A 24,017-nucleotide genomic window follows, 5' to 3' on the forward strand; every position below is an offset into this window, starting at 1 on the left:
TGGCTAGGCTCCCAAAAAGTCCCACATATGTGGTATCCCCGTACTCAGGAGAAGCAGCAGAATTTATTTTGGGGTGTCATTTCACATATGCCCATAGCCTGTGTGAGCAATATATCATTTAGTGACAACTTTGTGAAAAAAAAAAAAAAAAAAATTAAAGTTTGTAATTTTCCCGCAACTTGTGGCAAAATATAAAATATTCCATGGACTCAAAATGCCTCTCAGCAAATAGCTTGGGGTGTCTACTTTCTAAAATGGGGTCATTTGTGGGGGTTTTGTGCCATCTTGGCATTTTATGGCCTTCAAAACTGTAATAGGTAGTGAGGAGTGAAGTCAAATATTTACGCCCTTAGAAAACCTGAAGGCGGTTCTTGGCTTTCGGGGCCCCGTACGCGGCTAGGCTCCCAAAAAATCCCACACGTGTGGTATCCCCGTACTCATGAGAAGCAGCAGAATTTATTTTGGGGTGTCATTTCACATATGCCCATAGCATGTGTGAGCAATATATCATTTAGTGACAACTTTGTGTAAAAAAAAATAAAAATTATTTTTTTGTCATTATTCAATCGCTTGAGGCAAAAAAATAAAATATTCGATGGGCTCAACATGCCACTTATCAATTTCCTTAGGGGGTCTACTTTCCAAAATGGGGTCATTTGGGGGGGTTTTGTACTGCCCTGCCATTTTAGCACCTCAAGAACTGAGATAGGCAGTCGTAAACTAAAAGCTGCGTAAATTCCAGAAAACGTACCTTAGTTTGTAGATGTGACAACTTTTGCGCAAACCAATAAATATACAGTTATTGACTTTTTTTTTTACCAAAGACATGTGGCTGAATACATTTTGGCCTAAATGTATGACTAAAATTGAATTTATTGGATTTTTCTAATAACAAAAAGTAGAAAATATCATTTTTTTTCAAAATTTGCGGTCTTTTTCCATTTATATCGCAAAAAATAAAAATCGCAGAGGCAATCAAATACCATCAAAAGAAAGCTCTATTTGTGGGAAGAAAAGGACGCAGATTTTGTTTGGGTACAACATTGCATGACCGCGCAATTACCAGTTAAAGCAGCGCAGTGCCAAATTGTAAAAAGACCTCTGGTCATTTACCAGCAAAATGGTCCGGTCTGAAAGTGGTTAATACTGATTGGACCCCAGGCAAAAATTTCCCCCCCCCCCCCCCATGCAGTTTTGCTCTCCACCTGCTCTGAGACACACAATAAATAGCAGCTAGACTCAAAATCAGTTACTGTATCAGATCATGCGGCAGTTGCGATTGGTTACCAGCAGTTACAGGATATCATTACTGCTTAATGACTGGTTTCTTGAGGTTACAGCAAATGATTTCTGCTTGTTAATTGGTTACTAGAGATTACTGTAAAGTAATACTGCTCAATGATTGGTTGCTGGAGGTTACAGCACATCATCTCCTCACTGCAGGGGAGCATGATATACATATGAATGCCACCTTTATTTACATATCAATGCTGCCGGCTGCATCTATTTAATTAGTAATGCTGCCACTATTTACATATCAATGCTGGTTATTTACATGTAAACACAGGCCTGCCGGTGAGTCATCTGTACACAACAATAGGGCAGAGCTGGGCAGCACTAGTACCATCACTTCACACTGAGATATTGGGACTAAAACTTCAAGGGACAAGGGAATTTGCACTGGGATAGCTGGAAAGTACGAGGCAGCTGCTTTGGGCCCCACAACAATGACAGGGCCCAGGGCAGCTGCCCCTTTTGCCCTGCCTTAAAGACGGCCCTGCCGCCAGTTAAATCACCTTTAATCTCTTGGGACTTGAATTTTGTTTTGCTATTTTAACCAATACAGCATATTCCCTTAGTCCTTCTGGCAAGGACACTGGTATTTTTTGGTTGCTATAGCCTCAGCAAGGAGGGTTTCAGAATTGGCTGCTCTTTCTTGAAAAGAGCCATATTTTATTATTCATAAAAACAGCGTGGTGTTATGCCCTCGTCTAGGCTTTTTGCCAAAAGTATTCTCAGGTTTTGACCTAAACCAAGATATTGTCCTGCCATCATTTTGTTTTTGTTCCAGGGAAGGAAAGTCACTACATTATCTTGATGTGGTGAGAGCAGTGAAAATCTATTAAAAGGCCACTGCTCTGATTCGTAAGACTGATGTCTTATTTATTCTTAAAATCTTATGAGCTGAAGTGGTTAATTACTTAAGGCTCTGTGTCCCAGGATGTACTCCAAGAAAAGGATTTTACAGGTAAGCTTTAATAAAAATTCTATCTTTTCCTGCAAGCGCACCGCTCCAGTGTGAAAGCACTGGGACTGTAGGAAAGGCGCTTTACAGGTGCTATTTTTAACCCAAAAGCACCTCACAAACACCCCAGTGTGAAAGGGGTCTAAAAAAAAGTCCTGCAAGCAGCATCTTTGGGGCAATGGAGGAGCTGCTCCTGCCCATTGAAATAGCGGGGGTTAAAAGCACCCGCTAGTGGCCGAATAGCGCCGCTAAAACGACAGTAAATCACCACTAAAACTAGCAGCGGTTTACCGCTAACACTGCCTGCGGTTCAGTGTGAAAGGGTTCTAATGCCGCGTACACACAATCGGAAATTTGGCTAGCAAAAGACCGATGAGAGCTTTTGGTCAGAAAATGCAATAGTGTGTATGCTATTTCGGCCAGCAAAAGATTGAGAGCATGTTCTCAATTTTTCGATTGGAAAAAGTTCCTATCCAGAAATGCTTTCGTGTGTATGCAATTCCGATATGCAAAAACTCATGTATGCTCAGATTCAATTACGAGACGGAAGCTATTGGCTATTGAACTTCCTTTTTATAGCCCCATCATACGTGTTGTATGTCACTGCGTTATTGATGGTCGGAATTTGGTGTGACCGTGTGTATGCAAGACAGCTTGAGCGAAATCCTGTTGGAATTTCGTCGGGAAAACCATGAGAGCTTTTTCCAACCAAAATTCCAATCGTCTTTTTTTGCATCAAAAGCCTCACAATCCTTTGATCCAAATGTTCATCAATAAGGGCTCATGTACACTGAACGTTCTATTAAAAAAAAAAAAAAAAAGCCAGTAGCGTTAGCTGTAGAATTCGTTTTTCAGCATTTTTTAGCTTTATTAATATCTAACCTATACTTCCACAAAAACGTATGGTTCAAAAGCACAGATAAATGTTTTCAGCATGTTTAAGCCTTTATCAGAGTTTATAGCTGCAGAACTTGTGATTGTATTGTAAATAAAAGAAAAGCTGTAGCACTTACCAAAGAAGCTTATTATTTTAAACAAAAAGATTTTCAATCGTATCAGCTAGAAGTGTTGCACAAACAGTCTTTATTGCCTCTGTTGCACGGCTAGTACAGTGCAGATAACACGTGACCATTGATGATGATGTCATTGTGGTACTTAATGATGACTTAATACACAATTGTTTATAGTTAAAATTCTTTAGTAACACAAATTATTTTATTCTTCCAGCAAACAGAAGTCATATAACTATATATTTCTAGTCAACTGTAGAATATTAAGTAACAAAATTGGTAAAAAACTAAAAACAATATTGCTAGGTAAGCAAAAGAAAATACATTATATTTGTTCTTTCATAGTAAATTGTGTATACAAGTACATTTACTGTACAATAGGTCATTTTTCTTGATTAATGTTTCTTCATAGATAGTGTGTCTGCTTTTAATGAATATCTGATGCATCAACAGTCCCAGTGTTACAAAGCTTTAGCTGTACCTGTAAAACATTTAAAAAAGATAAAATAATAAAATACCAGTTTTTAAAGCACATTAGAATGTGTTTTCCACATGCGTATATATGATATGTACAATATGAGTCTAACTTACTAAACCACCATCTTTGGAGCCATTGCTGAAAAGCATGTGCAGGTATATATTACAGGCTGAAAACCATGACTATTTGTGGCTGCTGTGGTGCAAGAAGAAAACCTCTTTCGGTAGGCGGAGGTGAATTCCATGCCGATAAACTGCCCGAGGTCGGTGTTGCACTGGAAGTGAAGTCAGAGGCTACCTTGGGGGGGAGGGGGGGGGCGCATATGGATGGAGATGAAAGCAAGCCTCTGTGTTGCTGTGACAATGCGTTTTGCTCTACAATTGCTTTTTCATGGTTAATGGTAATGAATGGATGTCAGCCTGTAGTATATACTTGCACATGCTTCTGATGCGTTTCAGCAATGGCTCCAATGAACTGTGAAGTTTGTTCTGAGGACCAGCTGGGTGTTCATGGCCATACATAAGATATTCTATGCTTCACAGCGAACCATTACAAAGAGATCCCGAGCGCTAACTCTGGTTGCTTTAATTTGTTTATCCACTACTCCAAGTGTTTTGTACAGCAGCTATGACTATCATACTATTCAATAGAACACATCCTATGAAATACAACAGGCTTAGCGCTAGACCTTGGATGTGTGACTCAATGTATCTAATGTAGATCAGGTCAAATAATTTAGGCTTGCAAGGAATGCACTTTAGTGTTTGTACGCAATTCAGATAATTGCTAGCGTGGTATTTTACGGCTATGTATGTGCCATCTGTTAACATATTTTCCATGGGCATTTCCTACAGGAACAAGACCTCATACACGCATTCATTGACATGCTCAATCAAACACACATTGTAAGTGTAGCACTTATATATTTATAGTATTTCTCACTGCTTTTGAGTATTTTTTTATTTTATTTTTTTAAGTAAGAGGACAGGGGTGTTAAACGCCGTAATTGGAATTTGGTAGCTTTTGTATTAAAAGGGTTTCATTGAAAATAGCTGTGGATGGAAGATTTTGCTAAATTTTTTCACAAGATGGAAAGTGTTGGAAAGCCATAGGAATTCAAATGGAATTTTTGCACTTACTATGAAATACATTTCTTGGAATTATCAAGGAACACAGGATCCAGAGGCAATTGGGTTGTATTGACACCCATGCCCCTGCCTTTCCTGCATGCCTCAGTTAAACAGTATAGTAAATGGAAGATCACAAAACATGGAGGGGTGAGACCTGTCCCTATCAAACTCCAAAAAAACTGGTAGGTACAAAAAATTATTTATTTCCCTTTGTTAAGGGACACAGAATTCAGAGAAGATTGGGGCATGCAAAAACAATCCAACCGAGGGGTGAGCAACAGTAACTAAACACTAATGATCTCACATAAACAATGAAACTAGGGGCTGCCCGCAGCTCATAGAGCCACTGGAAAGGTCTTTCATTATGCCAAAAGCTTGCACCAAATAAGGCTAAAACATTCACCTTGTAAAAACTTAGGCCGACCATAAACCGTTCAAATTGAATTGAGATTCAAAGCATTAATGGGCAGGCTGAATGTAACAAGTTGATCGATCAAACGACTTTGGTACAACCATGCCAGATTCTCTTGCGATTATCACTGTCTTCACCCAGTGGGGGCGGGCAGGGGAAGCCGTTCCTGCCAGGAGAAAACAATAGCTGATTCCCCTGTCAGCACTGTCTGTGTTGATGAGGGAATCGTGCAAATTCCGTGGTTGCAGGAAAGAAATTTGCACCGCCAGCCTTAGGCTCATATACACATCAGCCAGTTCAATAAAAACCAGACGACCCATGTGTCTGGCAGTCAGGCCAAGAGAAGCGGTTGGATGAGCATGCTGGAAAACCAGCAGCTGACCAGCTCCCGATCAGCGCTCTCAGCCAATGGCTGAAAGTGCTGATTGTAGTGTTCTGGTGGATAACCCTGTCAGAACACAATAGCTCAACTGGGGAGATCCAATGTTAGTACAGCGGTTCTGACTAGAGCTGACAGTATTTTTTCATTCAACCTTCTGAGTTAAATGTTAAAAAACTTATAGTGTGTACCCGGCTTAAGAGAACGTGTAAGCTTAATACCAGGTGGCAGCCTTTCAAATCTGGGAAACATTTCCCTGATGCTGAAAAGCCCAAAATGGACTCGCACACCTTCTCTAGTATAGTGAACTTTAACAGGAAATAGTGTAACCCAATCCTTAATACCATAATCCTGGACAATAGTCTCTATAAGCTACCAAGAAATGGTGAAACGAGAAGATGATTACCCTTTATGAGGACTGCCAGGGATCATAAAAAGAGAGTAAAGCCGCATACACACGACCAGACTTTCCCGGAGACTAGGTCTGACGGAATCAGCCAGTCTGACAATCCGATCGTGTGTGGGTTAATCCGATCGCTTTTCATTAAAATAAATCAGATGAACCTAGAAATAGAACATGTTTCAAATCTGTCTGACGGACTAAATTCCTATTGGGAAAACCGTCTGTATGATGGTCCGACGGACCAAATACTACGCAAGGGAAGCTATTGGTTATTGAACTTCCGTTTTTAGTCCCGTTTTACATCATCAAGTTCAAAATGAACGGACTTTCGAACAGACTGTTCGTGTGTGGCCAAATCTGTTCGTTCCAAAGTCCGTCGGAACTCTGCCGAAAAGTCTGTCGGGAAGACCGTCAGACCTAGTCTGCCGGAAAGTCCGATCGTGTGTACGCGGCATTAGTCTTTCTATTGTCCTTTCCATGTGCTCCTTGCGATGAAGGCCAGTTATAGGCGTGGGCAGTTATTTGTATTGTTTGTTTCTGTAGGCAGGTAAACCCACATACATTCAGAAAGTAAAGAGAAATTTCTTTTAGATGTACTGAAGCTGGACAAAGACAGAAGAACAATGTCTTGAATGATGTGAAGTGAAACACTGAAACTACTACCTAAGAAGGAATGAGGCTCTGAGTCTCAACACCACCTTATCTCAGTGTAGGACTACAAAGGATTCTTTACACAAAGCTGCCAGTGGACATACACACCTCTCAGAGGTGATAGTCACAAGTAATTGACCTTTAGAGTAAGGTTGGAAAGAGGAATATTTCTGATAGGCTCAAAAAATGGTTGTTGAAGTGTCAACAGAACCAACTTAAAATCCCATGGAGTCACAGATTGGGACATCCATTAGGAGGAGCTGCACCAGAGACACGCTGTATTAAAATCCTAAACTATGAATAGGGGGCCTTTAGAAAAATAAAATATTAGCCCTTTGGGGCTACTCAGGTGCAAATGTTGATCCAGGCCTGAATGTTAAAAGGGTCAGGATTCTTTCCATGGAGTATTTCCTTGGGTGAAAACTTTGCTCCTTGCACCATGCAAAGTATGTCTTCCATGTGTGTTGGTAGACCTTGTGGAAGGTAGACTTCCTAGCTTTTGGGATGGGCATGGGAATTAAAGAATCAGAGAGACCCCTCTCAAAACCTGTGCTTGAACAGCGATGTGTTAAGGCCAGGGACTGTGAATAATGGTGGTAAACCAGTCTCTGAGATAGAAAATCTGGTTGATCTGGAAGAGCTCGCAAGATATTGGTTAGCAGTTTGATCAAGTCCTCCTACGCCATATCAAAGCTATAAATATCACCCGAATGCCCTCCATTTTGATCCTGTAGAGTGGAAGGTGTTTCAGGGTAGGTCAACTGTAGATCAGGTTGCATATATTAATCCCACAATCATGAATCACCAGAGCCACAGGTCCTGAAATACTACCAGGACTAGGGACCATTTTCCCCAGTCCAGGTAATGCTGGCTGGGGTAGTCTGCCTTGAAATTGTCTAGACTTGGGATGAGCTGACAATACTGAAACATGAAAATCTGCCCTAGACAGAGTATTTGCTACCCAATGGTTTATGGTTTGTGTATACCACTGCAATAACCTTGTCCAAACTAATCTCAATTTAAGAATAACTAAATCTCCCAAGTCACAAAATGTTCATCGATGGTCGGGATTCCTCAGACAACCAAGTACCGTGTACAGGCAAGTTATAGGACTCTTCTCTAACCCTTCAAGCTGCCATGCATTTTTAGAATCTTCCAAGATGTCTGGAAGGATTCCTCCAACTCCGGAGCCAGATTTCTGAGCCACCTGACCAGAAATAACCTGGCTTTGATGTAAGGCAGTTAGGTTTTTCTAGAGACTAAACTAACTTGTCCCATGACAACTGAGAATGCAGAGCTGAAGACTTCTGGAGAAAACAGAACTGCTTTGAAAGAGGTTATCATTAGAGCCAGAATTCTCATTAAAAATTGCAGGGTCAGACAGCTCTTGAACTTTAGTTCCAAGTTTGGGAGCATGAAGTCATACATTTTTCCTGGAAAATAAATTCTCTGGCTTGAGGGTTATTCTGGATGAGGCCCAGATAATCTAAATCAGAGGTGCTCAACCTTTTAAAGAGATAGAACCACTTATAGTCATAAATATTGGGACATCGACACAATTCTAATCTTTTTGGCTCTGTACACCACCACAATGGATTTGAAATGAAACAAACATGCAACCAAATATTAAAAAGTGAAAGTTTGATGGATGATTTTTATTCTGTCCCATTACTTTTGGTCCCTTAAAAAGTGGGAGGCACATATACTGTTGTAATTCCTACACTGTTCACCTGATTTGGATGTAAATACCCTCAAATTAAAGCTGAAAGTCTGCAGTTAAAGCACATCTTGTTCGTTTCATTTCAAAAAGATTAGAATTGTGTTGATGTCCCAATATTTATGGGCCTGTCTAAGTGATTTGGTAACTGGTCACAGGCCACAATGAATAGGGTTTTACTGCCCCGCAAACCGCAAATGTAAATGAGCCCTTACTGTCCTGAGCCCCCTATAAGGCTGCTTTCACATTGATGCCCAGCAGTTCACCCATGCCATGGGTGCAGCTCAGTGTGGGTTTCCTGCAGATTAGTTGCGCTTTGCCATAGACTTCTATTATATCTTGCAGGTGTGGTGCACTTTCTGAAAGCGCGCCATAACTCCTGCATTCAGGAGTTTTGGTGTGCACTGCACATGGGGATCAGTTTGAAAGCAGCATAATAACCATTGCAAAACTATGCCCATTGCTCATAGATGCCCATTGCAACTATATGATAATACATTTACCCTTTGCCACAGTGATATTCACAAACTGACCTTTTATCCTGCACTTTCTGCAGGCATTGCTGGCTGTGAAAAATGTTCCTGTTCCAAGAGAAATACATTTGGTATTTTTCTGCCTGCTTATGCGGCTCCTGCTCCCTCCACAGCCGCTTGCTTCTTCCGGTCTTGTTTGTTTTTATGACCCACCATCCCAAAGCAGGAGTTTGTGGCTCACATTAGAGTGCACCCCTGCTCTAAATGATAAGTTTGCACCAAGGTAGATTTCAGAAGGTATAGAATCTAGGTCAGGGGTGCTCAACCTGTGGCTCTCCAGCTGTTGCAAAACTACAAGTCCCATCATGCCTCTGCCTCTGGGTGTCATGCTTGTGGCTGTCGGAGTCTTGCTATGCCTCATGGGACTTGTAGTTCCACAACAGCTGGAGAGCCACAGGTTGAGCACCCCTGATCTAGGTGAACCTTTTTAACATCTGAAAAGTTTGCGCTATGTTATCAGTCAGGACCTAAATGGGAGGATGTTCAGATAAAAAACTCCTTAAAGATCATCGGACAGGGACACACCTCCTCCTTCTTTCACATCCTTTGTGGAATCCACCGTGTCATTAAGAAATGTTTAGTTTCTTTAAATCTGGGAGCCATGACCATTGCCTGTGGCTCTTTAGGTACAAAGTCATCTGGCAAGGATTTGTGAGACTCTTCGTCAGATATAGTCTGTGCATCAGAATACTCAGAGGCCTCCACAGCGGCAGGTATGCCAGACAATGATCCTGGAGGGAAAGGAGTTAAAGTACAACCTCTTTCATAACTGCTGAGAATCCCCCCCCCCCCTTAAGACATAAGGCCAAGGAGGGATCCACAACAAACATCACTAAGGAAGACTCAGAGGAGTGTATGGCTTTAAGAGCAAGTTACCACTGTTCAGGCTGTCATTGATGGGTCCATGAGCAGAGGCACTGCAGGTCACCCCTAATGAACTGGCTCCTGAGAGCAGGGGAGATTCAAATGGCTGGAGGGGACTAGGTCACTGCAGATGGCAACAAGGGCTAACTGAGGTGGAATTGCTTGTCTCTTGTGAACAGAACCAATGGCAGGAAGATGCTACCTCACATTGAAAGGTGAGAACTGAAAGGTGGGAACAAAACGTGGAGTGCTCAGAGTATTAACTCTTTCTGTAGAGACCAATGAAAACCCCAAATAATGTAGTAGAACCTGATGTTTGGCCCACACAGCCATATTTTAAATGAGTCTTCAGAGACTGGGTTACACCAGTGGCTTTACCACGGCTCTGGACTTGGAAAGGTCTCTGCAGTTAATGAACATAGTAACTCCATGCCCCTAGGTTAAATTTCAGATAAGCCCCACAATCATCCATTATGAATACGACCTCCAAAGCTGTTGTTAAGCAAACATAGATCTGGATAGATGCATAAAAGAGACTGACCCAAGCAACATCTAGATAAAGTTTCGATTGCAGTAAAAAAAGTATTTTAAAGTACAGCAGTTAAACGTATCTCAGTAGAGAGAAGTAATTGCTCATAGGACACTAGCAAATAACTGAGGCATGTTGGGAATTGGGAAAGAAAGAAACGGAGATGTCTTGGCTTTCCATATCTATATTAAGATTTGCAGGAAACAGTGGTTAACAGTGGATTATACCTTTTTCATTATGGAGTGAACTATGATGTCCGTGATTGTGCATACAAGTGGCAGAAGTGAGACAATCTTGAGTGGGGATATTACTATTCTACAGGAAAGTAAAAAAAAGCACTGTGACTGTCTTTTCTCTGTAAGAACCTTTGAACTTCATGTGTAGAATAAGAGTAGAAAAAGCAAAAGAAATCAAAAGTAATTGACTTTTTTATTGCATGTGACACATTTGACCTTGGTTATTAGGGTGTACTATCAGCTGGGATTTCAATGGTATTATCAGACCTATCAAAGGAACCACGTTAAAAAATACTGTTAGATCAGGTGTGACTGACCTTTACATTATTATTGATAACTACACTACCCATAATGCATGCCCACTCAGGCATTGAAGGATGTGTATTGCAACAAGTATGGGCATGCTGAAAGTGCTGCTCCCAAAAACAAATGACGATGGGTTCAGTACCTTCACATATATTTTACATCGCAAGCCAAGTGTCAGTGTGGCAATAAAAGACCCATATACTGCTTTTGGTAATTGCAAAACTTTAGTCTGAAGAGATATTATATGATTCTCCTATTCACCAAAACTGCATCCTGCCTATGTACACTTATAATTCCAGAAAATAACACCATGCAGAAATAAAACCTCTTGTTATTTCAATTTCTTGTGATTACCAAATGTATATTTGGTATGTTATACTTTAACTCATCTCAGTACACATTTATTAAAAATAAAAATAAAAACTCTTGTTATGGCACATTAAATAAAACATAGGGAAATGGAGGGGTACTGGGGGCTAGAGGGGCATACAGTACCATTGAATGGGGTGGGTGTAAAATGTGTAAGACAAAATCTACATATTCTGAAAAGTGGCTACGTTATTTCAGGTTAACCCTTGAAACACAATTTAGTTCTGTGTTCCTTCACAATTAATTAAATATTTTTATATTTAGCTAGTGCAATAACCCAAGACCTGTCTTTATTCTAACTATCCACTTGCCAGCTGGAGTCTGAAATTATTTTTGCATTAGTGGGGTCTCATCCGTAAGCTGATTGAATTAGGTAGAGAGCTCAGGCATCCCTAGTTTGGTAGCGTTTAGTAATTTAGAAATCCCAAGAGCACACAGGTGGTGAGGCAATGCCTTTTTTAGAATAGCAATTAAAATGCACTGTCCCTGTCATTTTGCCATGCAAATATAGCCTAGCAGAGTAGAAAGATAATGGGTATTTGACAAACTTCTAGGATGTGTTTCAACTGTGTATTTAAGTGTTTGGGTTGCCTTGTAATATGTAAATAATTTTAAAAAGTGGTACATTTTTCCATGTGTAGGGCTCTACTGCCCTTTACGTTACGTTAGTTGCTAATGTTACAGTGTTATGTATAATTATGTATTACCACTTCCTGTTTTGAGAGGCTGGATGAGAAACCCCAAAAGGAGGGAGTGGAGAGAGCGAGAGAGTTGACACCATAGTGGAGATATACTAAAGGCAAATAGACTATGCACTTTGCAAACTGCAGTTGCTCCAAGGCTAAGTAAACAAGGTAAGACTTCATTTAGCACAGTCTATTTGCCTTTAGTAAATCAACCCCCATGTCCACATACAGAAGGTGCATTACTTCAATACTGTATTTTATTCAGACCAAAAGAAGAGACTATTAGGCACTTTTTCCTGTGTTCTGGCTGTTTAACTGTAGCTGCCCATATCTTCTTAATCTGAATCATCGCAATAGACAAGTCTCTGTCCTGTTGTTATTATCTCACATGCATTGTGCCTAGGTCTGTGCTACTGTATGTATGTAGCAGTCATCTTCCAGTACATTAGTAGGTAAACTTGTTTACTGCAAGAGAGTTTATATGTTGCTCCTGTTATTTTAGTTATATGCTGCTCTTGTTATTTTAGTTAACCCTCCCCTCAGGTACCCGTGCAGCTGGACTTTGCTGCGACATTAATCTGGGGGTATCTCGGTATAACTGTATATATATAAAAAAGCATGTGTACAATTCCACCAGGACTTTTGCTGGGCCCTTTGCTGATAATACATTTTTGTACATTGGATGTATGTACTATTTATAATCTTTTCTTATATAAAGTTTGTTGTTGGTTGAAGCATATAATTACTTTGATTATTTTCACAGGAAAGGAATCCCCTCTGTTCACAGAAGTCCTGTCCTGGGTGGAGGCACTGCCAACTTTAGTATCAAACCTACTCTTCCACTTAGTAAAGGTTCCAGTTCTCTTATTTACCTACAGGTTTAGTGCATGTTCTGTTTGGGGAGGGCCATTTCTCATAACCACCCAAAATAGGGCTACACATGTTATTGTAGATATCTTTATAAAGGAAACCTTGAAAAACTCAATTATGAAAACAGTTACCCACCATTTCTTACCTAAGAAATGAGACCTCAGGTGGGAATTTTGAAAGTCTTAAGTTATTTCCAATATTCCGTTTGCTGTTACTGCAAAAAAAAAATAAAAAATAGTTTCCATAATATTTCTTGTCGCTTTGTAATCACAAATGACAAAGATGAAAACAAATACAGCCACTGGGTCCAATAATATCGGTCCTCCTCCCATCATTAACCTTCATTATAAGATTGTTTGCTAACTAAAAGCTTTGAGCAGAGCATGTCAACCGTGCAGTCTTGATATCAAAAACAGTTTGAAAAGCAGACCTGGAAAATTATGAGACCTGAAGCCTGGATATGTCAATCTGCATAAACCATACATATACACATAGTCAGACCACAGTCTCTCCCTCTCCCTCCCTGCCTGTCAGCTCAGAAGTCTGTGTGTCATTCATCTCCTCACAAAAAGAATTCATAGGACAGACAACTGCTGCACACAGCCAGCCATAAACAATTAGAAGCTGCGGCTACGTGGCAGTTATGCACCAGGAGTTGTGTAAAGCACAGACAAGTGCACAGAGGTATGCTCTGAATAGAGATAGCCTGCATTGGGGGCATACATCCATGTTTGTGTGTGTGGGTGCTTTACACAATCTCTAAGGCTCCGTTCACATATTTGCCTGCGATTCGGAATGTCAAGATTTGAAATAGCAGCAAATTGCGGGATGCTTGTGTGATTCCTGTCACCTCCAATTGCACCCCGATCGCCTGATGAATTGTGGTAAAAGCGTGGAAACAGAATCGCGTGATGCCTGTGGCCCAAAAGAAGTACTTCTTTTGGGCCACAGGTGCCCTGTGATTCTGTTTGTGTGATTTTACCATGATTGTCACCCGACGAATCTCAGCAAATCGCGCCGTGATCAGGGTGCCATTGGATGTGACAGGGATCACACAAGCGTCCAGCGATTCGCTACTATTTTAAATCGTGGGCAGAATCGCAGCGATTCCACCTGGAATGCCACGATGTGAACGAAGCCTAATGCAACTACAAACCCTAGGAAAGTTTTTACGGAGGCTCTGAACGCCCATGTGCATAAGCCCTTATAGCGCTGATGTCTATGTTCGGCTGTTCACAGCAGCTGTAAGCCCTGGGAAAATTTTTGCAGAGGATCTGGATATTGTACGGCCCTCTTGGAGCTGTGTGCATGAGCCCTAAAAATACACTTTAGGATTTTTAAATATATACAGTATCTCACAAAAGTGAGTACACCCCTCACATTTTTGTAAATATTTTATTATATATTTTCATGTGACAACTTTACTACAATGTAAAGTAGCGAGTGTACAGCTTGTATAACAGTGTAACTTTGCTGCGCCCTCAAAATAACCCAACACACAGCCATTAATGTCTAAACAGCTGGCAACAAAAATTAGTACACCCCTAAGTGAAAATGTCCAAATTGGGCCAATTAGCCATACTGTAACTGTACTAGCTAGAGTATGGGGGGGGTTACAACTACTTTATTGTTTACCTCTCCCCCTGAATAAGTCAATTATGGGGTTATGACACCCATGCAGAATGACCTTGGCTTTTAGTCATTTAGAACAGCTGAAGGCTAAGATTATTCTATGCATGTGCCACCGCATGAATAACTCAGGGGAAAATAAAAAGGATTTTTGCTCACTTAGTGCAGCTTTACCCTATTTGAAGGAAGCTTCAAATGAGCTCAATAGCTCTGGCGAGGCAGCTCACACACAGCAACGCTCAGCTGGATGGGCGCCCAACAGTAGCTTGAACCACAGAAATATAGAAAGGAGCACCAGAACAAAATTGGATAAAAGGGTCCAATATAGTTTTAATTGATGACAAAAAAATGTCATATAAAAACATCCAAGGCATTTCAGGGCAACACCACTCCATCTTAAACAGGGCTCAGCACGGGATGAAACTTGGATTACCTTTCCTCATGCAGGAAAAACTTGACAGCAGTTGCTGAGCAGCAATGCTGTCAATTTCTTCTTCCATGGGAATATTTCAATACTGATATATACCCCACCATATAAGATTCATACAAGGCCATCCACAACATCGCCCCCAACTACATCACTAACTACATCACTAACCTCATCTGCAGGTATCACCCAAATCGTTCCCTACGCTCCTCCCAGGACCTCCTGCTCTCTAGCTCCCTTGTTACCGCCTCTCATGCTCGCCTTCAGGAGTTCTCCAGAGCCTCTCCCATCCTCTGGAACTCCCTGCCCCAGTATATCCGATCAGCCCCTAACCTGTCCACCTTTAGGAGATCCCTAAAAACTCGCTTATTCAGGGAAGCCTATCCCACACCCACCTAACAACTGTCCCTGAGCCACCCCATCAAATCATTTCTTGCATCTACTACCTTTTGTACCACCACCCCCTCCCTTTAGAATATAAACTCTACAAGCAGGGCCCTCCTGTCCCTTTTGTATTGAACTGTACTGTAATTGTGCTTTCCCCCCTCTACATTGCAAAGCACTGCATAAACTGTTGGCGCTATATAAATCGTGTATAATAATAATAATATAGACCTGTGAGTCCATCCAAGTTTTATCCCCAAGTTTACAAGTTTATTATTTTGTGTTGAGCCCCAATGAAGGGAGAGTGGTGTGTTGGCTGTTTTTATAGGTCTTTTTTTAATCAACAATTAAAATTAGATTGGACTTTAATCTGCTTTTGGTCTGGTGCTCTTCTCTGTATTTCTATCATTTGAGATTTTTCATTGTGACAGCCTGCACCCATAACTGTCAGAATAACCGAACAGTAGCTGCCTCTGATTGGATACAGATGCAGTTTGACCAACAATTGTCCATCCAGCTCCTTTGACAAAAGTCAAATGGAAAATTGTCTCTTGTTGAGCTGGGTCAAAAAAAACAAAGAAACACCCTGAAAAGATTTTTTTTAGGGCCACGACTCCAAAAATGGTGTATGCAGACAATAAAAATTATAGAAACATATAGTTTAATACAAATTCTAAAAAAAACATCAATACATAAAAGCTTTTGTCAAAACTGCATGATAAATTGATGTCATAGATTTCCATCTAAACAATTCTTTGTGGTTTTTTTTTGATGGACAAAAACTAGAATTGAACTATTCTTTGTATATCTTGTTGAACTGGGTGGTGTTGTCTGGGCCACCCACAGAACGAATTCCAGCTGATACAGCAGGAACCAGGTGAAATTCCATCTGGGTATGGCTAGCTTTAGAGCTTTCTGGTACATTCCCCCTTTCCGGTATTTTCCTATTTTTTTTATCAGCTGACCATTTAATGTTAACTATATTAACTAAGATGATTTCAACCATGACTCATTCTGATATCATTAAAAATTCCTCGTATGAAAGATGTATGCTACATCCATTACACACCAGGCCTTTTATACATGAGTAGTTAACAAACGGGCCCTGTAATGTGTTTTTCACCTGAATCGTTTTTCGTTCATCAGCCACTGGACAAAGTCTTTTGCTTTCATTCTGTCCAGGTATCTTGTTAGATCACTGGAGAAAGTTCCTTCAGAGTGCCGTTTAATATTTGATGTAAAGATCTGAGACTGATATTCTTGCCACCTTTAAACACAAAAGAACAAAAAGAGAAACATGAACACCATATCATTAAGTATAATTTCTGTATTAGAGATTTGAATACCTTGGTATTGACTATAAAAGGTTAGCATGCATTTTACTTGTTACAGAGAAATTACACAGCACCGTACCTAATATTCAGTGAACTAAGGGGTTGATTTACTAAAGGCAAATAGAGCAGTTGCTTCAAAGCTTAGTAAATGAGGTAAGGCTTCACTATGCAAAGAGTACCCAATCACGTGCAAGGAAAAAAAAATGTTTGCTTGCACATGATTGGATGATGGAAGTCATCAGAGTTTCTGCTCATTTACTAACTCTGAAACAACTGCACGTACACCAGTGCACAGTCTTTTTCACTTTAGTAAATCAACCCCATAGTGTCAATAATTTTGCAGATCTGTTACTCACAAATGTTTCCTTAATCATCTCTGTAGTCCTGCTGATCTCAGTAAGCATACTTGACCACAAGGTGTCACTAGTAGCCCCATTTGTACACTGGGAAGATTAATTATGCACCATCACATCAACATCCCTGCACCAATAATTGGAGATCTTTATAGCCCTTTAGTTTCCAACATAATACATAAAAAAGTATGGGTATCGCGCTAATTATTTTATGCTTGCTGGCTTTCAAAGGTGTTATATTTGTTAAGATAAAAAAATAAGAAGACTGCTGACCCCCACCCTTGTACATTGCCACTGTAGGTTTCTGCCATAATGCCATTGTAGACTATCCACTAATCTGAACCTGCTGTATAACAGTACTTTATGTATTCTTCTACAAGTCCCTCACTGGTACACAAAAGGCATAAGAGTTAAGGCAGTTTTATTCACTCTTTGCAAGTTCTTCATATCAATGAACTCTCAAAGGAGCTTGTGGGATATTCTACTTCCCAGTTCCTGGTTATTGGGGTTGCAAAACCACGAATATCTACAATATGTAGAAAATGACATCTCATCTTAAGTAAGGAATTTTCTTTACAGAAAACATACCAAAGAAATATAGTGTTTTTTTTTTGTTTTTTTTTTCATCAAATATTCACAGTCAGATGATCAGGATGATCAGGATCAATGACCGTTGTGATCTGAGGCTAATTAAGTTAATATACGTAAACTGACTTTCAAATTAGAAGTGCATTAGGGCACATTGAAAGCATGAAATGAATTCCCCATAGAAATGATGCAGGGAAGCACTATTCATAAAGAATCATACATCTTCCTGGCCAAACATATAAATTCCAGGCTGGGATCATGAATCATATATGACAGTGTGTTAGTCATGAGAATCATCTAATTTCATTACAGACTCAGAAAGCTTTTACCTTCACACGTTAATATTTGAACTACTATTTGCTTTTTCATGCACTATTTGTGAAAATGATTTTAAATAACATACATTGAGTATATTTCGTTTTGCGACCATCATACTGAGAAACACAATGTTAAATGTACTATACAGTAACAAGGATCAAATAGCAGTCATGTAACTCCTAGCAATCTTTTGACTACTGGATGCAAAACCCTTTTTTTGTGTTTATGGTGTTTCAACTATGGTCAATATGGTTAGTGTCATTTGAAAGCCATGAGGTTCTAAAGCTGGAAATAAGGATTCTGAATGGTCAAAGTTGTCATGGTTCCTGTATACTGTAAGTTCAATTAGTGATCATATTTATAATCTTTTTGTTACATCTTTCTATTGAAAAATAACAAATTTAGCCATAGATTGCTCATTTTCTTTCGTTCAGCTAGCAAGCTAAATAAAATTAAAAAAAAAGAACAGATTCCTCCATTAAAAACAAATGAGGAGGAAGAATTAGTCTCCAATGATCGACATTTGTCAAACGGGGACCACCACGCACTGATTGAAATTTTTCGGGTCCCTGATGAAGCAGAGAGCTTCCAATCCATACAGTGGAAATGGAGAGAAATGAAATGGAGTGAGGAAAAAAAAAGTATTTGATCCCCTGCTGATTTTGTACATTTGCCCACTGACAAAGAAATGATCAGTTTATAATTTTAACGGTAAGTTCATTTTAACAGTGAGTGACAAAAACACAACAAAAAAAAATCAGAAAAATGCATTTCAAAAAATGTATAAATTGATTTGTATTTTAATGAGTGAAATAAGTATTTGACCCCTTCACAAAACATGACTTAGTACTTGATGGCAACGTCCTGGTTGGCAATCACAGAGGTCAGACGTTTCTTGTAGTTGGCCACCAGGTTTGCACACATCTCAGGAGGGATTTTGTTCCACTCCTCTTTGCAGATCCTCTCCAAGTCATTAAGGTTTTGAGGATGACGTTTGGTAATTTGAACCTTCAGCTCCCTCCACATATTTTCTATGGGATTAATGTCTTTGTTGCCTTAACCGTGTGTTTTGGTTCATTGTGATGCTGGAATACCCATCTCCGACCCATTTTCAATGCCCTGGCTGAGGGAAGGAGGTTCTCATCCAAGATTTGACAGTACATGGCTCTGTCCATTGTCCCTTTGATGTGGTGAAGTTGTCCTGTCCCCTTAGCAGAAAAACACCCCCAAAACATAATGTTCCCATCATCATGTTTGAAGGTAGGGGTGGTGTTCTTGGGGTCATAGGCAGCATTCCTCCTCCAAACATGGCAAGTTGAAGTGATGCCAAAGAGCTGGATTTTCTCATCTGAGGATGAGTCTCATCTGACCACGACACTTTCACCCAGTTCTCCCCTGAATCATTCAGATGTTCATTAGCAAACTTCAGACGGGCCCGTACATGTGCTTTCTTGAGCAGGGGGACCTTGTTGGCGCTGCAGGATTTCAGTCCTTCGCGGTGTGGTGTGTTACCAATTGTTTTCTTGTTGACTATGGTCTCAGCTGCCTTGAGATTATTGACAAGTTTCCCAGTGTATTTCTGGACTGATTCCTCACCATTCTCATGATCGTTGAAGCTCCACGAGGTGAGATTTTGCATAGAGCTCCAGACCAAGAGAGATTGACCGTTTATCTTGTGTTTCTATCATTGCGAATAATCTCACCAACTGTTGTCACCCTCTCACCAAGCTGCTTGGAGATGGTCTTGTAGCTTATTCCAGCCTTGTGTAGGTCTAAAATCTTATCCCTGACATCCTTAGACAGCTCTTTGGTCTTGGCCATGGTGGAAAGATTAGAATCTGATTGCTTCTGTAGACAGGTGTCTTTTATACAGGTAACAAGCTGAGATTAGAAGCACTCCCTTTTAAGAGCAGTGGCGGCCCGTCTATAGAGGGTGCATGGGTGTCACCCTCCCTATCTATGCGTTTGGCCCCCTGATTTACATATCAGGGCGCCAGACTATAGATTTCAATGGGGGGGGGGGGGGTTTAAGCATTTGATTAGTTAATAGGCGTAAAAAAAAAAGGTGGACTCGGGGCGCAGAGCACTGCACCCGATCCCACCCTGTTGTGTGACAATAGCAAATTCATTTTCACTATTTTGACACTAAAGTTCCTCCCCGCCAAACAGTAGGCAAATCGTGAGACCTGTTTCCCAATTGGCCAAAGCATCAGGCGATCCTATTGGGGGTGGGTGAGTGCTTGTTTGCTGCCCCCCCCAACGAAAAACCCATCACCCGCCACTGTTTAAGAGAGTGCTCTTAATCTCAGCTCATTACCTGTATAGAAGGCACCTGGGTGCCAGAAATCTTGCTGATTGATCAAATACTTGATCAAATACTTATTTCACTCATTTAAAATGTAAATAAATTTATAACTTTTTTTAAATGCGTTTTTCTAGATATTTTTGTTGTCATTCTGTCTCTCACTGTTAAAATAAACATACCATTAAATGTATAGACTGATCATTTCTTTGTCAATGGGTAAACATACAAAATCAGCAGGGGATTAAATACTTTTTTCCCCCACTGCACTTGTATTCTCTCTCTGGACAATTAAATGAGAATTCACTATATCTTAATAAAAAAATAGAGTTTGGATATATTTAATTGGGAGCTGTGTATATATTTCTGGTACTGTATAAATACACTTCAGAAGCAATATGACTATAGCAGGGACATGCAGTCAGGGGAGGCAGGTGAGGCAGAGCCATGAACATTAAAAAAAGAATAAAATTGAGCTTTGAGGGTTGTAGCTCGGCGACCCGAGGTCACAGAGACCCCCCATTTGAAGGGTAGGTAGCCTACCTCACCACTGGTAAAATGTGGGGCTCCTACGACCTATGGTTCCGGAGATATGGGGCTCCTTGCGCAGCCTGTCAGAAGCTACATCTGGAGCGGCCAGTTTAAATACAAGCTGGCACACTCTGTTTGCAGCAGACTGAGAGGTTGAGCTCACAGTGCCTCGCCTCACTTCTTGTTAGACGCATTGAGCTCAATGGACAGCTTGGAGTCTTGGACCAATGGTAAAGTACCATTAGCCCCAGCTGTCCAATAAAAATGCTGCAGTGGAGGCATGCCTCTTTGTGGGGGCACTCCTCTTATTGCAGTGTCATAGAAGGTGCATGTGTCTAAAAGACAAATGCTCCCATCCAGCCCAGCGCTCCTAAGCAAATACATGTGTTTATGGGTATAAGATTTACCCACAATCCCATGTTTTTCTCACACAGGTACAATTATAACATAATTTATTCTTTATCTATTTACTGTGAAATTACTGGTTTGAGTTATAAATTCAAACTTGAAAATATAGTAAATCACCTTTAAAACAATATATAATAATTACTGTATTTATCGGCGTATAATAGGCACTTTTTTCCCCTTAAAATCAAGGGGAAATCGTGGGTGCGTGTGATACGCCAATCCCCTGCTGATTGTGAGCCATTCTTGGTGGCTTTCGGGCATTCTTGGCAGCCTTTGGCTGCTCTCGGCTGTTGTCGGGCGCTCTCGCAGTCCCGCGGGAGCCGGCAAAAGCCTCCGAGCGCGGGCGAAAGCTGGCGAGAATAACTGAGAGCCGCTGAGAATGGCTGAAAGTGGGCGAGAGTCGCCAAAAATTACTGAAAGCTACCTAAAACGGCCCAAGAGCTACTGAGCACCACCGAGATACACAGGACATCCAGCTCTGTATCTCGGCCACAACATTTTTAAACGGCAAGGCTGCAAATGACACTGACAAGGCTGCATGACAAGGCTGCAAATGACACTGATAAGGCTACCAATGACACTGACAAGGCTACAGATGGACACTGACAAGGGTGCAATGATGGACAAGGCTGCAGATGGACACTGATAAGGCTGCATTGATGGACATTTAAATGTAAGTTTTTTTTCCTTAAACTTCCCTCCTAAACTTGGGGTGCGTGTTATACGCCGGCACGATTTATACTCCAATAAATACAGTACTTGTATATTACTTATGGTAATTAACCCCTTGCTACCCAGGCCAATTCTGACACTTCTCTCCTACATGTAATAATCATAATTTTTGTACTAGAATATTACTCAGAACCCCCAAACATTATATCTATTGTTCTAGCAGACACCCTAGGGAATAAAATGGTGGTCGTTGCAACTTTTTATGTTACACTGAGTCACAGACTTTGGGCTGCAGGTGAATCATGGCCTGGAGAACTCCATGTTATAATGTGTTCTTAAGTTATCCAGAGCTGGTCACTAATTGCTTGTGGCTTCTTATGCAAGTTCGTTTGGGGAGACGGACTGTCTAAGGTGGTCATTGTTATGAAAATAGGACTAGCTCTACTGTGCGTAATAGCAATACTAATTGGGTTGTGATTACATGTTCAGCTACTCTTATTTTTTTCTAATATAATCTGTCAAGTCAGCAACAGAATTACATGTTTTCCAGTAACTATGTAGCATAAGGATTTCCACACACATGAGTCAGCTAATCAAGCTACAAATTTAATTGGTTGATTATCTTATGTTTGAGTGGCTACTCTCTTTCAGGGAAACAATCAGAAAATTAGAATTAGGAAACCGTTCCTAATTACTGTTGCTCTGCCACTGATAAGTCATGCCATCTCCTGCTCGCAGCTCCACCTTTCTCCATAGGAGTTGCTTGTAATCATGGCAGAACTAAACTTAGAGACACAAGAGACACAAGAAATCGCTCTCTATGCCTCTTCCAGTGACAATTAAGTTTTAGGATTCCCCATATTATCTCTCCTGGTAACAAGGGTAACCTAGGCAAGAAGTGAGAGTGAATCTCTCTCATTTAAATCACAATCTAATGGTGGTCTTCTGCCCACAATTAGAAAATGTATTTTGGTTTAAAAATTAAAAATAGTTGAATATGAGGTATTTTATTTATTTAAGGTGATGAATAAGTAAAGACGTCCTTTCACCCACCGGTGAAGGCTGCCATTGCCTGACTCAGGGGTGTGTATACACTTTTAAAATTGATTTTAAAATCAATTAATAAAAATCACATTGCTGTCTCTCTAAATGACATATTCTAGCAAAAAATATATTTGCATACCACATTCTGTCCAGTAGAGGGAGGGCTTGCTCTATAAAATAAAAAAAATATGGTACTCCGCTAGATCAATTTACGCGTTGGAAAAAAAGAATCTGTCTAGTCATAAAAAAGGCACTTAATTCAAATGTGTTTTTTGGTATACAAAATGTACCTAGGATGATTAGATATTTAAAGTAAAAAGTTATTAATTGTTTGATAAAACGTAATAAAAGCTCTTGGCTCCTGTCCATAAATATTTGAGGCGTTTACCCTTAGATTGTGTGTGCCGTATAGCAAATAAGGAAAATATTATAGCATGTGACAATACACAGGAATGGCCATTAAGCGTTAGGGTCCTATTCAATGTTCAGTTAGTTACAGTGCTTCTAATTTAAAATACATTAAAATATAAAACTCCACCTAAACAGCTGTATAAATATCACAACAACATTTTAAATAATTATAAAAAAAACATTGATTGTGATATTAGCATAAATAAATATACTCAGTTATAATCAATCAGTAATAATAAATATACATATATCAATAATATTCATCCAGTAGGAAATTTGTGCCCAAAAAATCTACTTAAACGTGACTTGAGCATTTCAAAGTATGTTTTAATTTTTTTAATAGTGACATTTCAATAAAGTCCTCCCTAGAAACTTCATCAATAAAATGCTAGTTATATGCATCAAATTATATTTAGTGAAGCCTTGTGCCTTCAGAACACTAAAAAATATCATTATGAACTCACCTCCTGATTTTGACCCCTTAAATGAATGAGCAAGTAAAAAAGCGCAGGTATGTAGGTTCCATACAGATTCCAGGAACAGTTGGATAGCTACAGCATTCCTTAAAGCGGAAGTCCGCCGGGACTCCGCGTTTTTTTTTTTTTTTAAAAGCCAGCAGCTACAAATACTGCAGCTGCTGACTTTTAAAATAGTGACACTCACCCGCCCAACGCGCCCGCGATGTCGGCACCCGAAGCCGATCTCTAGATCGTCTGTCGGGTGCTGCCGCCGCCATCTTGGGTATGGGAATCAGGAAATGGAGCCTTTCGGCTTCATTTCCCGGTTCCCTACTGCGCA

At 40.3% G+C, this 24,017-nt stretch overlaps 1 protein-coding gene across 1 annotated transcript in view; it reads right to left on the minus strand.

Moving 5' to 3' along the window:
* Positions 1-3,311: 3,311 nt before the first annotated feature.
* LOC143983703 (pro-glucagon-like) overlaps positions 3,312-24,017 on the minus strand; it is a 36,459-nt gene continuing 15,753 nt past the window's right edge. Inside the window, exons 3-5 of the mRNA XM_077483709.1 lie at positions 16,382-16,525; positions 12,964-13,032; positions 3,312-3,736 (exon numbers count right to left, since the gene is read on the minus strand). Coding sequence (XP_077339835.1) covers positions 3,727-3,736; positions 12,964-13,032; positions 16,382-16,525 — 223 coding nt within the window. The 3' untranslated portion in view covers positions 3,312-3,726. The remainder of the gene's footprint in view (positions 3,737-12,963; positions 13,033-16,381; positions 16,526-24,017) is intronic.

This window comes from Lithobates pipiens, unplaced genomic scaffold, assembly GCF_037356315.1.
Source record: "Lithobates pipiens isolate NorthernLeopardFrog02 unplaced genomic scaffold, aLitPip1_a1.2 Scaffold_16, whole genome shotgun sequence".
NCBI lineage: Eukaryota > Metazoa > Chordata > Amphibia > Anura > Ranidae > Lithobates > Lithobates pipiens.